At 60.4% G+C, this 14,222-nt stretch overlaps 1 protein-coding gene across 8 annotated transcripts in view; it reads right to left on the reverse strand.

The window, feature by feature from the left end:
• Nucleotides 1-212: 212 nt before the first annotated feature.
• ST3GAL4 (ST3 beta-galactoside alpha-2,3-sialyltransferase 4) overlaps nt 213-14,222 on the reverse strand; it is a 33,889-nt gene continuing 19,879 nt past the window's right edge. Inside the window, exons 1-11 of one of the 8 annotated variants that reach the window (XM_045860321.1) lie at nt 11,511-11,652; nt 7,729-7,804; nt 7,353-7,425; nt 6,898-6,978; nt 6,551-6,648; nt 6,246-6,306; nt 5,640-5,735; nt 5,358-5,547; nt 4,587-4,730; nt 1,181-1,324; nt 213-889 (exon numbers count right to left, since the gene is read on the reverse strand). In XM_045860321.1, coding sequence (XP_045716277.1) covers nt 803-889; nt 1,181-1,324; nt 4,587-4,730; nt 5,358-5,547; nt 5,640-5,735; nt 6,246-6,306; nt 6,551-6,648; nt 6,898-6,978; nt 7,353-7,425; nt 7,729-7,744 — 990 coding nt within the window. In that variant the 5' untranslated portion in view covers nt 7,745-7,804; nt 11,511-11,652 and the 3' untranslated portion in view covers nt 213-802. Of the gene's footprint in view, nt 890-1,180; nt 1,325-4,586; nt 4,731-5,357; nt 5,548-5,639; nt 5,736-6,245; nt 6,307-6,550; nt 6,649-6,897; nt 6,979-7,352; nt 7,450-7,728; nt 7,805-8,035; nt 8,117-10,644; nt 10,734-11,510; nt 11,653-14,222 lie in introns of those variants that run through there. The other 7 variants (XM_045860318.1, XM_045860313.1, XM_045860315.1 and 4 more) reach the window with 7 other exon arrangements.

Raw genomic sequence — 14,222 nt, forward strand, 5'->3', positions numbered from 1 at the left:
ACGGGGCTGCTCTGGGCACCACTTGCTTGCCTGCCATGCCAGGGTGACAATGTATGACTTGACACCAAGCGCTATACTCAAAAATAGACTTCCTGAATGACCATGACCTGCTCTGAGTCCCCCTGGGTCTTTAACAAGCCTGCCCACTGTCGGGTCCCACTGCCTGCCCACGTCCTCCCCAATCCAAAAGGACACGGCGTTATCGCAACTGCTTCTGTTTTAGGAAAAATAGTTTAATTTGTTTGGTACCTCTTTTCCAGGTGAGGTTCCCTTCCCCATAGGACACACCTACCACTGCTCTTCCCATGCCCGCTGGGAGGGGCAGCCGCTCTCTGGAGGACGGGCAAGCACACACTCCAGGCGACCCCCCTCCTGGGAGGCCAGCTCGGGATCTAGGCCTTAGTGGGCCCCTCGCTTTTGTGATTCTATAAAAAGTGGTCCGAACACTGTAAATGCCCCCTCTTCTGGATGCCACGGGACCAGCCCACGACACTTTCTTCCCCTTAATTAAATAGCCCGTTAAATAATCTCCCGGCACTGACGGACAGGACATCACGGCAACAGTCCTCGTTCCTTCGCCGGGCTCCCACTGCCCAGGGCCTCCGCCTGGACGAGGTCTGGCTTCCACCAGAGCAGCCAGGGGCATGGCCTCTCCTCAGACCTGGCCAGTCCCGGGACCCCTCCCCACACAGGCAGGGGAAGACTGGGCTGGTCCCTTGGGCACCAGGCACCCCCACCGCTGTGGCTGGGGGCCGCTCAGGCAGCTGAGTGGGCAGACGGATGGGTACAGCTCCCGCCCAAGTCAGAAGTAAGTGAGGTTCTTCACTGCTCCGATTTCCAGCATCCGTTTGATGGCCAGGGCCTCTTGGGAGACGTTGTGGCCCGATCCCTGTGGAGACAGCCAAGGAAGCAAACTGAGGGGCTCCTAAGGGCGCCCTGGTCCAGGACACCCTCCTTGGCCCTCCCTACCACCCCACAGTGTGGGAACTCCCTTCCCCGTGCCGCCCCTCAGAAAGAACAATCTGTGTAGCCTAATACCAAAGACACTGGCCTGGGAGTCCAGAGGCCTGGTTGCCAGTTCTGACTTCGAGTGGCCTCCCTCTGGGCCCCTGGCACCACTCACTCCGCGCCATGTCCCAGGCTGGTCTACCCCACCCAGCTTGCAGATGGGGCCCCTTACCGCCATAGATTTGAGCGTGATCTGCTCGTAGTAGTGAATGGTCTGCTTCCTGTTGTAAGGGTCTGGGTAGCCGAAGCCAGCGATATGCACCACGTCACAGAGGTGGAGGGCCAGGGTGATAGCCAACAGGCCTGTGGTGGGCTTCTGAGGGACGAGGGTGGGGGAGGTGTTGTTAGGGGAGCTGTGCACCTGGCAGCATCTTCTGGGCTGTCCTGTATAGCAGCCACCAGCACAGCTGGCAACTGAGCAAGGGAATGGGGTTCGTGCAGCTGAGGGACTGAATTTTTCATTTTATTTAATTGAAATTGAAATTGAACTAGCCATATGTGGCTCGTAGCCACCACACAACATAGTACAGATGGGGAAACTGTGGTTTATCACTGTTCAGCAGCTCCCTAAGGAGTGGAACAGCTCTGCTCTGAGCCTTGGAGTACCTCACCTCTTTCAGATGTGGGGCCCCCACATTCATGGGGGGCCCTTTGTAAGGTGGGCTCTCCCTTTCTGTCAAGTGGGCATGGCAACACCTTTCCACCTGCTTCATGGGCTGCTCCAGGGACCTGCCCTTCCCCATCACCAGTTCACCCACAGGGACGGACGTCCTGGGGTACCGACCCCCCCGCCCCATCCCACTGTCCTCAGCTTCTGCCTCCCAGACACTGCAGCTGGCCAGGCCTCCTGAAGCCGGGGTTTCGCCAGTGTCTACTTCTGAACCTCGCTGTCATTTCATTTCATCTGTCACTTCCTGCCCAGCCTTCCGTCCGTGTCGCCCAGTGTCATCCCGTGTCACCACCACTGCGCTACCTCATCCCCTTCAGACTTGCCCCCACCACGCAGCCACAGCCTTCAGGCCAGCCCCGCCTGGCCACCGGCCCCTTAAACTCACCCACCTCTCCTCTCCCCCTGTGCTCCCGAGACCAGTTACACACACTCCCGCCCACCCAGCTGTCCTCGCTGGACACCTGGCGTTGTCATACACCTCTCCATTCCACCTGGAAAGTACATGTGGCAGGAGAATTCTCAGACCCCCCCAAGGCCCTCACCCTTGCCCGTGTGTGGAAACCACAGCTATGATAAGCTACGTCGCCTTACATTGTATTGCTTTGTAGACGGCACTGTTGACCATGGCAGTGATAACCCTGGTGAGCTTGACCTAATTCCCTGAGCTTATCTACCCAGTCTGGAGCTGAGCAGTGTAACGAGTCAGAGCTAGGAAGCCTGATGGATTTATCTAGCTGGGGTTGGCTGAAGGCGGAGGAGGGGCACATGGGGAAGAGCTGAGGGAGCTCTGCCCGTGCTGGCCAGAAGCCAGCAAGAAAATGGGACCTTGCTCCTGCAACCACGAGGAACTGGATTCCTCCCACGAGAAGGAGCGTGGCAATGAGTCGACCCCCACCCTCCAGCCTCCGGATGGGAACTCAGTCCGGCTGCTGCCTGGATTCCGGTCTCGTGCAGTATTCACTTTCCGAAAGCTCCTGCTGTGCCACTCGCCTTTACCAAAGACCTATGGAAGTGCCTATGTTTGCCAACTGAAAGAAGTCCGAGGGGGATTTTCACTTTTGTGAAAAAAGGTGAAAAGCCAACAGAGCCTCAGCATTTGTTTTGCAGCGAGAGTGGCCCCGCCAAGCTCCTTCCCCCGGAACCACACCCAGCATCCCGCCGCCAGAGCTCTGAGCTGAGGCCGAGCATCTGCGCCTTCTCCAGGCTTGCCATGTGCACCTGGCAGCGAGATGTGCCCTGACACACCAGGAAAGACTGAGAGACCTCGTACGGGTGCTGTGCTTAGCATGAAACTGGGCACAACTGAATGTGGCAATGGTGGTGAAATGAAGACACAGAGATTGACGGTGACTGCTTCTTTGCTTCACACCATTTCAGCTTACGATAGGTTTCATGGGAACACGCGGCTTTGGGAGGGCGGGGCAACCGCACACCTGCCCGAGGCAGAGAACCCGGCAACGCTGGACAGGACTTCTGACCTATGGCACGGGGAGCGGGTGCAGGGGTGTTGCTGGATGCCACGGCGCTGTGGCAATCTGTGAGGCAATGGCAGGAAGCTAATACAGACCAGGGCCACCCTTTCTGTTTCTCTTCCTGCTGCAGGAGCTGGGTTCTGGTCCCTTTCTCCACCCACCCTGCCCCTCCCCCGCCAGCCTTCAGGGGCAGAGCTGCCTCCAGGCTGCCCCGAAACCCCACTTGCAGAACTCAGTGCAGGGGGAGCATTTGGTGATGGGTTTTGTTGAATGATGTGCCTTTCCCCCATTCTCTGCTGGATGGGCCCCAGGACCCCGGAAGGCTCAACCCCAGCACCACCTCCTCTGGGGGCAGGGGCTCAAAAACAGCCCCCAGCCAAGGTCTGCCCCCTCGGAGATCCCACAGCACCCGGCACAACTCTCTGCTGGCCACTTGGCGACACCATGCTGCTCCCTGTGTGGTTATTCTGCCGGCCGGAGGGCCCTCAGAGGAAGGAGTGAGACTTACTGCCCGCCCCCCTGCCTGGGGCCAGCCCTGCTCAGAGTGGTCCCAGCAGCCGGGGTTCAACGTGCAAAGCTGAACCCCAGTGGACGCCTATAAAGGATACAATCTTTTACTCAAAACCCGGCCTCCACTGTATGCGGGTCTCCATGACAGACCTGCTTCTGTGTCTTAAGTGTCTTTTTACATCCTGACATGGCCTTCAAAGGTCACGCCCCCCACCTCAGAGATAAGAAAGCAGGCTCCGAGCAGCTGACTTGCCCAAGGCCACAGGGGTCCTATCCACTTCTGCTGGCCACCTCTGTCCACCCACCCGCCCGGCCTCTCAGAGGCTCAGAAGGCGTGCGAGGACGTGCTCAGGAAGCACCAAGCCACCACCCACCAGCCGCGACCACGTGACCACCAAGGGCCCTGAGAGCTAAAACCAAAACCATAGCTTGCAAAACTGCATCATGACTGCACAAATTCACCGTGACGGGCCAGACAGACTGTAAGCTCAAATCCTTCGCCCGGGGCGGCCCCTCTGTGAGATCCCCGCTGAGGCAATCTCACATGACGACACCGGCTGGGGCTGTCCTGCAGATGAGACCTCGATGGTCCCAGCAAGGCCCAGCGTACAAATGTTGCCCGGTGCCTGCCCAAACCATCCTCTGAGCCCAGCCCCGAGCCCCAGGAACGGCACCCCCCCCCCCCCCCCGGTAACTCTGCACTTTGGAGATGGTCTGTGGTTCTCGAGTCTGCGCTCTCCCCGGCCCGGGCAAGCTAGTAGCCATGTATGTGTGCCTGAAGATCCCCTGGCTTCCACAGGTGCTGCTCCTACGGGAGGTGATGGCTCTCTCCTCTCTCGGGGGCCTCTCCGGCCTCCTGACTCTCTCGGCCCTCCTGCCTACTTCCCACCTGCGCCCCGTCCCTCCAGCTGCCCTCACGTCAGCACCTGCTTAACCTTGCGTGGCTGCGGCATGGGCAGGCTCAGCAGCTTGTCGGCTGCAACCTCCATGAAGAAGGGGTTCAGAATCCGGATCTGCTTGGGGTTGACGTCCCAGATGAGGGGAGGCTGTTTCCAGAAGCCCTTTCGCACCTAGGGAGATGAGGTTGGAAGGAAGGGATGGGAGACGGGGTGTTTCTCAGGTCCAGCCCTGCGGTGGGGTCCATGTGATGACTGAGACCCTCAGGGTGAGGGGAGGGAGGTGAAAGCCTGCACCGGAGATGGGAAGGGGGACCAGAGGAGTGGAGCAGGGCGAGAGAGGAGGGCCCCCCCCCCCAGAGGGGCCGGGAGAAACAGTGAGTAGAGCATAAGGTCCAACCATCCCACTTCTAAGAATCTCCAGACAGGTGGGGGGTGAGGGGATGGGCCCCAGAGTCAGAGTTGTGTAAACACTGGGCAAAAACACCAGACTGGACAGCTCAGCGCTTGACTGGATGACAAAGAGACACAGTGGACTTTCTGGGGAGTGCCTGGAAAGGTCCCAGATCTTGAACGTCCTAACCTGCCCCTGCCGGAGACGACTGTCGACCGCTCCTCCGCTCCCAGCTCTCTCCCTGGCAAACACAATTTGGCAGCTTGTCTGCCCCCGGCAGCCTCGAGCCTGGGACGCCCTTGGCTGCTGCCTGACTCCTGCCGGCCCCTTGCCAGCTCCGGGACAGCAGACCAGACATCACGGCATGGAGGGCCGGACTCGCGCAGGGTCCCCGTGTCCCCACGTACCCGCTTCTTATCACTCAGGATGCTCTCGATCCAGTGGAAGTCCATGGCCTTGAACGCCACCAGGACGAGCAGCGTGTCGGGGTTGTTCTCCACCTTGGGGTTGAAGTGCGCAGACTCCGGGTAGAAGAGGCGCATGGTGGTCTTGGAGCCCACGTCGCCCTCGTAGCCGGACACCGGGGCGTTGTTCAGCCTGGGAGGCAGGAGGAGGCTGCTGTTGCCCAGGGTCCCCTGGCCTGTCTGCAGCCACCCCCAAACAGAAGCAGGCAAGCGGGCCATACAGACCTGATGACCATGTCGTGCTTGTCGATGGCCTCACCCAGCGAGCTGTTGCGCAGCCGGTGCCCGTTGCCCACCACCACGCAGCGGCGGCACTGGAGGCTGCCGGGGGAGAGGGCGTTCAGACCCAGACCTGGGAGCAACTGCTGCCCCGCCCTGGGTCTGCCCCTGTCCGCCGGGCTCAGGGCCCCTCCCCAGGCCCCCTCAGTCCCTGGTCCCCGGGGAGCAGGCATGGCCCTGGGCCTTTGTAACTGGAGGGGAAATGGAGCAGAGCACGGCAGGGAGAGGAGGAGAGATGTGAAGACGACTGAGGAGTGCCAATAAGGAACCCCACTGCAGAGTCCCTCGCCTGCTGCCGGGGCCTGCCTGCTGCCCCGGCAACCCCTCAGCAGCCTCTGCCTGCTCCGGCGGCTGGATGCCCAGGCTCACTGCTGCTGCGGGCACTGATTACCCGCCTGCCCTGCAGATGGGCAGGCTAGGAAACAGGCTGAATGGGCCGCGGGGGACCAGAGACAGGGGGCTCAACGGGGGTGCTGGGTGGGCCCCAACTGCTTCTCACTGGGGCAGGAAGGAGAAGGCACTGGGGCTGGAGCAAGAGGGCAGTCTCCTTACCGCAGGATGCTCTCCGGAATGGAGGAGCTGGTGATGGCCAGAACCCGGAGGAGCATGTCCTCTGCAAAAAGAACCGATTGGAAGGGGCTGATGCCACTCTCCCTCTTCCACTCCTCAGAGCTTTGCCTGCCTTCTGCACCCCTGCCCCGGGGCGGAGCCTGGGCCCGGCTGAGGACCTGGGCACTGGGACTGACTCCTGCCAGCCCCAGGCCCTGGCCGGGGTGCTGGGCCCCAACCAGGAGGGCAAAAAAAGGAGGGGGTGGCCAAAGTGACCCACTGTCCCCACCACCCCAGGCAGTGCTTACCGCTCCCCTTGGTCCCGTAGGGCAGCTCATAGGCAGAGGGTGTCTTGACCCAGAAGTAATCCTTAAGCTGCAGGAAGATGGGTTGATCTCGAGAGTAGCTACAGAGAGGTGAGAGCAGGGTGTGGATAGGAAAGGATTAATGTGGAGGTCAGAACCAGGATCAGGCCCCTGACTCATATCCTATATGCTTGTCCAAGAGCCCCTCCCTCCTTCACGGACTTCTTCGAACCCAGGTCCACCAGCATGCCCACCCCCAGCCCGGCTAGCGCTGAGGCCCCCCACCCCATGAAACTCTCAATCCGGGCTCATCTCAGGCCCTGCCCACCCACCTCAGCCTAAGTACTCACTTGCCAAAGAGCTTAGCGGCCTTCCTCTCTGCCTCCCCCTGCAGGCAGGGCTCCTCCTTGTCTGGGATGGGAAAATAGAAACTGGGGGCGGAAGAGGAGGAGAGGCAGGAGCTGCGGTCAGCTGCGGGGCCCAGCCTCCGCTGTCTCCCACGGCACATGGGTCCCAGGTACTGGACTGCAACGTGCCGGGGGGAAGGCATCATTTCAACCCCTGGTCCATTTTGAAACCAAACCATGGAGGAGCCTTCTGAACACCCCAGCAAGGGCCTGGGGGCGCCATCCCACGCCCTGTCCCCAAACCCTCCACCTACCCTCCTGGAAGAACCTCGGGCTGGCAGCTAAAGGGAGAGGTCACCCTGGGGGCTCTCTGAACCCCCTGCCCCACTCTGCCCCCATCCCGTGATGCTCCTTCCCAAGTCTGAGGACACAGAAGCTGGACGCGCAGCCCGACGCACCTGTCCTCTCGGGAGATGGAGTACCACACTGTGATGACCAGGACCAGTGTCAACATGGCCAGCAGCTTCCAGCCTGCAGGGCACACGCACAGAGGAGCTGGAGGCAGAAAGAGGCAGGTACGGCCCTCGTCCATCTTCTCACCGGCCCCGTTCGGGGGGGCCCCCCCTACAACTCAGGCTAGCCCAGCCCCTGGCCCAGCCTGGCCCTTGCTTTTCAGCAAAGGGCTCGGACCCGAGCACTCCCAACATCCTTCAAGATGGAGGGGGCCCTCGCCCCACATCTGTCCCTCCACACCCCCCCCGGGTCCCGGGATGATAATGAAGGCTGCTTCTGGGGGCGCATTTTTCAGGGTGGAGGCTCTTGGGCATCACTCACGGGACTTGTTGATCATGTTTCTCAGCAGGAAGCAGGGTTCTTGGGGAGAGCTGGCATCCCGGCTGCCTCGGGCCACCTGGGAGACAGGAGTCAGAGAGTCAGAGGTGTCTGTCCGGTCAGCTCCACACGCAGTCCGGCCAGACACCGGAGCAGGACACGCCCACAGCCCGCCTCTTCCCGCCTCCTCTTTCTGCCCAAGCTGCCTCGGGGCGGCCATCCAGAGCAGGCCCTTCTCGTCCTGGACGTCCCCCAGCCCCTCAAAGGCAGATCAGGGGCCTGTGTGCCAGGAAGGGAAACCAAGTCCCACCCCTCGAGGGTCAGGTTCCATGCCAGAGTGGCTGGCTGCAGCTTCTCCGGAGTGGTTCCCTCTGCTGTCCTTGTCCCCGTTTTGACCAGGGAAGGGCCAGCTCCGGGAGGCAAATGGGCACCTCCACCTATTTTTTTTACAAGTCAAGCTAACTGTATACAGGTGTGATTCATATATTATGCAATTAAACGTTTATCATCACCACCCAAGGCCTCACCTTGCTTCTGGCCACCATTCACCTCCCCATCACCTGTCTCTCACTCCCCCAACCAAACAGGCCTGCGCAGGCCAGACAGTGAGGCGAGGGTGCAGCTACGAGAGGGTCCACACGAGCCCCGCCCCCCCAGCCCTTCTGGACTCTGACCAAATGCAAACACGGCCTGAGCCCTCGGCACCCAGGCGCGCAGGGGGAACGGCGAGGGCAGCGTGTTCGGATGCAGAGTGCTTGGGGCACCAGGGTCTGTTTGATCAAGGAGGAGGTGGGAGACCCTCCCGGTAGGGGCAAAGGCCAGGGCGGAAAGCACAGGCTGCGGAAGTGGGAGCTGCTGCTCGCCCAGTGACAGAGAGGTCCCGCAATCACACAACACGGCCGGGGCCACCCCCTGGAGTCGGCACGGGGGAGATTTCTGCAGCGTCCACGGCCACACAGAGAGGCCCCGCTGCCATGCCGGGTTCCCCAGGGATCTGGGTCGCTCGGATCACGGGGCCATTTGCCAAAAGCCCAGATTCCCGGGCCCTCCCCTGGGAGGTCAGCCCGTGTGGGCCTGGGCCGGCACTTCCACGAGCAGCCCCGGTTTCGAGGCGCGAGTGGCTGCCCTCTCCAGGATACACAGACAATCTCAACTGTCTCTCGGAGGCGGGGGGCTGCTTCTGGACAAGGCCTGGCTTTCGTCACACACCACCAATCAAGGACCCTGAGCACTGTCCTATCACGAAGTCAGGCCCTGTGCCCGGGGGCATTCGCTGGGCTCCTCCTGGAGTCCCTGAGCCCTGAAGGATGAGTCTAGAGCGGCAGGAGAGGGTCGTGTGGGGACAAGAGCCAGGCGTCCTCAGGAGGGTCCTGGGTGCCCGTCTCCTAACCCCAGTGGGGACGGAGGGTGGCCTTGTCCAGTCCAGTCCCAGGTGTGCTGGCAGGAGACCGCAGGGCAGGTCATGGTTCCAGTGACTTCCCTGATTGCTGTTGCAGAAGTACGGGGCTCCCCTGCCTGCCCACAGCCATGGCCCTCGCTCCCTGCACGCCGCCTCTCCGGAGCAGCTCTGACCTGTTGGTCCTTCCATGACTCATCTGTTTACTTTCTGATTCCCCAGGTGCAGTGGATGCTACGCGCCCGCAGGAGTCGGGTCTGCTGGTCCCCGCACTGACCCCGGCATGTAGCGGCTGCCTGGCACGCAGCCAGCCCTGAACAGTAGTGAACGAACAGCACGTTGGGCTGCTCTGGGGGAGTCACTTCTCCCTCTCTGACCCTCAGCTTCTCTGTCTGTAAAACTGGGGTGTGGGCGCTGGGCGCCTGCAGGTCCCCACGCATCTGAGTGGCCACCTGGGCCTCACTAGGAAACAGTAGAAACTCCTCCCCTCAGGCCCCCTCTGGACCCACAGAATCAGAACCCGAATTTGAATAAGATCCAGACGACTCGACTCGAATGCTCGGGGCACCAGGAGAACGTTTGAAGTGTGACAAACGCTGGTCGGGAGGGAGGGGTGTGCTCCAGGCCCCAAACCTAGCAGTCCCGACCTCCCGGGCCTAGCCCAGCACTGCAGTTTGTCCAAGCACCCCAGGCAACTCCAGGGTTGAGCAGCACTGGGCCGGAGGGTGGTGAAAGCAGGTTCCTCCAACTGGAACAGGCACTTTCTGACTCAGTGGGTGTGGGTGGGTTGGAGCCTAACCAGCCCCCAGGGCCGGGAAGGGGGCCCTGCAGCTAGGCTGAGACCGGGCGCTCCCAGCTCCCACACTTCCCCAGGTGCCCAGGGCTCCCCCATCTGACTTCATCTCCCTCGATGTCGGAAGATCGCGGTGCCAATTGCACAAGGCAAGCGATCACCTGAGACGTTTAAAAATGTACAGACATCCAGGCCCCACTCTGCCAGATTCTTACTTAATTGGTCAGGGGCAGGCCCAGCGTGGCTCAGTAAAGAACAAGGCCGACCCAGCGCCCGCCCCACCTCCCTCAGGACTCTAACCTGCGGCCCGAGATGGACACACCGCAGAGAGCATGCGCCCCGGCAACTGAAAGGCAGACACTCAGCCGCCCTGTAGGCCGCCCTTGGTGGAGGCCACCATCGCCAGCAGAGGGGGCTGGCACTGACCGGTCCTGAGCAAGACAACCAGCCCTTCTTTGACCAAGAAAGTTGTGCACTGGTGTGTCTCTTCCCAAACCGTGCTGACTTTCTGCGCAGCAAACCAGCTGGTCTTAGGGCTTGCTCTAAGGTACCACCGCCCCCCCCCCCCGGGGTCTCATCGGCCCAACCGACCGCTCCCCTCACTGAGCCAAGGCCAGGGCATGGCTAGCTGCTGCCCCGGGACAACGGGTAGCCTTCTCCTAGCAGCTCCCCACAGGACGGACTGAGCCCCGAGGTATGAAAGGACAGGAGAGAACTCAAAGCGGGGTACCTGGGCAGGAAAGCAGGCGTCTGATCCACTCATCTGGTCCAAGGTGAGGCAGTCTCTACCTGCCACCAGCTGCTGGGAGCCGGGCTCACCCAACCCGCGAGGCAAAGCTGACCCCAGGACAAGGAAGCCTGTGTGTTCTTTGGTGCTTTGCCAGGAGCCACGGTGTCCCTGGCAGAAGGGAGGCTGGTGGGAACTGCCACAGCACTCACCCGAGGGCAGCCTGGGGGCCACCGGCGGCAGAAACAAACCCCATGGAAACAGCAACCATAGCTCCTGCCGCTCCGCACCCACGGCAGACACGGGCAGCGGCTGTTCCAAGAACAGGAGATTGAGCTGCCCCGCAAGGGGCACAGCGGGATGCCAGGCCCCTCAGAACCCACGCTGGGACACAGGGACACAGCGTAACGCTCCTCCCAAGGCTGAGGGAAGGGGGCTGGGAGGCAGAAGCGCGGGGTCTGTTCTTAGTGGCTCAGAGACCTGCATCAGCACCACTGTCTCCTTGCTCTGCAGGAGAACTGGAGCTGCCCGCCTGCCCCCTCTAGACTCCCCTGCCATTCCTGCTCCCTCCTACTCCCTGCACCTGGACCCTGGGTCCCCACTCACCTTTCCAGCTTTGCTCCTGATCAGTGATTCCGTCCCCCCACCCCTGCTCCCACCTGCCCAGGTCCTGACCCTTCCACCTCTCCGCCTTCCTCCACTCCTCTGACCGATGAACGTACTCAGGTCTCCCTCTTCCTAAAACAAAACTACATCCCTCTCTGCCTTGGTCTCCTCCTCAAGCTACCCCTGCATCGCTCTCCTGGCCTCTAAAAGTCAACTTCCCACACAACCCCTCCCCCCACTCCAGCCCCGCCTCCCACCCTCACTTCTGTGCTGAAATCGGTCCTGCTGAAGCCTCGCACACGGCCAGCCAGTGCCTCCTTCTTGGCTTCCAGGTCCAGCCCCTGCCCGGGTTCCTTGCTGCCCCCGTGACCGTCCCTGCGCTGGCCCTGAGGCTCTGAGTGTGCGCAGTATCCAGGGAGGCGCCCTTGAACTTCCTCTCTCCCCTGTCTGTTTTCACAGGAGTTCGTTCGTTTCCAGAGCTTTAAGTACTACCCGTACCTGATGATTCAAGGTCTTGATTTCCCGCCCTTTAATTTCTCTCCTGGAGCCCATCCTAATATCGCTCACGGTCTATGGCACATGCCACCTGGATGACCTTAAATTCCTCAAACGTGAGCCTGTCCCAGTCTGGACCGTCTCTCCCCACTCCCCACCCCACATGATCAACTCAGTCCCCCACACATCCCTCCAGCACACACCATCCCTACTAAACAGTTACTAAGTATCGATTCTGCCCCATTTCCTAATTCCAGCAAATGTTTGCTGAACTCCCTCAAAGGCTTAGTATTGTGGGAGGTACGGGGGATACAGAGCTTTATAAAACTTATCCAGGGTTAAGGCCCGTGTCTAGAGACTCAGAAATAGTCAGAAGGCAGTGCCCCCTGCTCCTCCTCTCAAGCCAACGGCTGAGTCTCCAGCCCATCCCGGTTCCCCTGCTTCCTAATTGGTCTCTCACGCGTGAGCCATTCCTCACGCTTCAAGCCCCTTCCCCGGAGCGGCCAACATGGTGTCTTTCTAAGAAACAATTTGGATCGAGGCAATCAGGGCCCTTCCAAATCCGGCCGCAGCCCTGCAGGGGCACCTCTGACCCCGCAGGACAAGAGCTGCCTCTTCCTTCGGCGCCCCCCCCCCGAAGCCCCCACCACCCTGGCTGCGGGTCAGTCCCACCCCTTCTGCAGCTGCGGCTCAACCTCCCCTCGCCCACGAAGTCTCTTCTGACATTTCTAAGCAACGGATGTTTCTCTTCCCACAAAATCTTGTTTATATCTTGATTTTAGCCCTTACAGGTAGTATAATTTCATATTATAGAGTCACTGCTTTGCATGCCTTGCCCACTACCTTCTGACCTCTGAACCCGTAGGCCTGTTTATACGGAGACTCTGTCGGAGTACCTGGGATAGAGATGATGCTTTATCACCTAATGTTTACTTTATATTAGGTTATTACGTATTTTTTTTATCCTGCCCAGGACACTGTGGCCTCTGTGTCCAGGAACTTCTTCATAAAGTCTCCAGACATAAAGAATCACAGTGTCTAAGCCCTGGCAGGGCGACTCCGTGGATTGTGCACCAGCCTGCGGATTTAAGAATAATAGTATCTAGAATGTAGCAGATGTATTATAAATGTTTGACATAAAAGTAATACAATGAGGTTAAAAATGTATCGCATCCCTTACTCGCAACTGAAATGTATTGTACGCTTACTTGGTGCTGCACCAGGGGCGGGTCTCGCCAGCACTGTTGGGGGGGCCGTCCTGTGCACTGCAGAATGGGGACCTCGACCCCCTGGGTGCCAGTGGGACATCACCCCACTCCCCAGCTATGACAAACAAAACATCTCCAGAAATGACCAAACGCTGAGAACTCCTCTGCGAGACACTTTCAAGGTCTGTCCAAGTATGACCTCAACACTGTGAGTTAAACACTATTATTACCTCCCTGTGCCAGGGAGGGAGCTAGGGTGCCAAGAGAGTCAGCAACTTGCCCAGGGTCATGTAGCCCCGGGGTAGGGGGCTGGAACTCAGGCTTAGCGCCCAGCCGGCCCCCCGACCTCCCCACCCTGCTGCCTCTCAGCCCATCCTGCCCGGGAGTCGCTCCCTGGACTCCACGATCCCCAGAGCATCTGCCTGCTGCCCCCCAGCCCAGGGCTGCACGGGAAGCTGTCCAGTGCGTGCTCAGCGCCTCCAGCTGTACTGGCAGGACGACTCTTGCCCTCCATCTGGACACCAGACCTCCAAGAGGGCCGGCCACAACCGCGCTCCTTTTCACGCAGTCATGTCCCAGCCCTGGCGCGGGGCTGAAATCCCTCCGCGGGCAAGCCAGGTCCCCTGGGCCCGGAACTCGTGTGGCTGCCACTTTGAGCCAAAAGCGGGCGCAAGACACCTGTGGACATACACCCACTTCCCCTCAGGAAACCAGGGCCAGGTTTCCAGCCCTTCACAGTGTCGGCTAACCCACGGCAGGTCCTCTCGGCCTGGTGTCTGCGGCCAGTATTCCAGAGGGGACTCGCGCTGCGCTGTGAACTTGATGGAATGGACCCAACTTCTAGGGGAGGTCGTGAAGTTCTCCTGGGGGTCCCAGGCCACCTTCATCAATGACTCACAGATGCGGTCCGTCGATCCTGGAGAAGGGACCGGTCATCTCTCTCCTCTGCTTGAAAACCCTCCACGGGCTCCTCATCACTGGGAAAGCCCACAGCCTTGCCTCTGACCTGTGAGGACGCACAGGACCAACCCGCAGCACCCCCTTCCCAGCACGCCCTGGCCCCACCCGCTCTTGATTGGGCAAGGCATGCCCCTCCCCCAGGGCCATCTGTTCGGCTGGAATTGCTTCCCCCTGGACATTCAGCTGCTCACTCACCCCCATCTCCCACCAAAAGGTCGACATATACCCCACATTCAGGTCCCCTCCTGCTTGCAGAGAGGCCTCCTGTTGTTTTGTTTGCTGCTCTGCGTCTAGGACAGTGCCTGGCACACA

This window comes from Phyllostomus hastatus, unplaced genomic scaffold (genome assembly GCF_019186645.2).
Source record: "Phyllostomus hastatus isolate PE091 unplaced genomic scaffold, TTU_PhHast_1.1 phas_scaffold_193, whole genome shotgun sequence".
In the NCBI taxonomy this organism is placed as follows: Eukaryota; Metazoa; Chordata; class Mammalia; order Chiroptera; family Phyllostomidae; genus Phyllostomus; species Phyllostomus hastatus.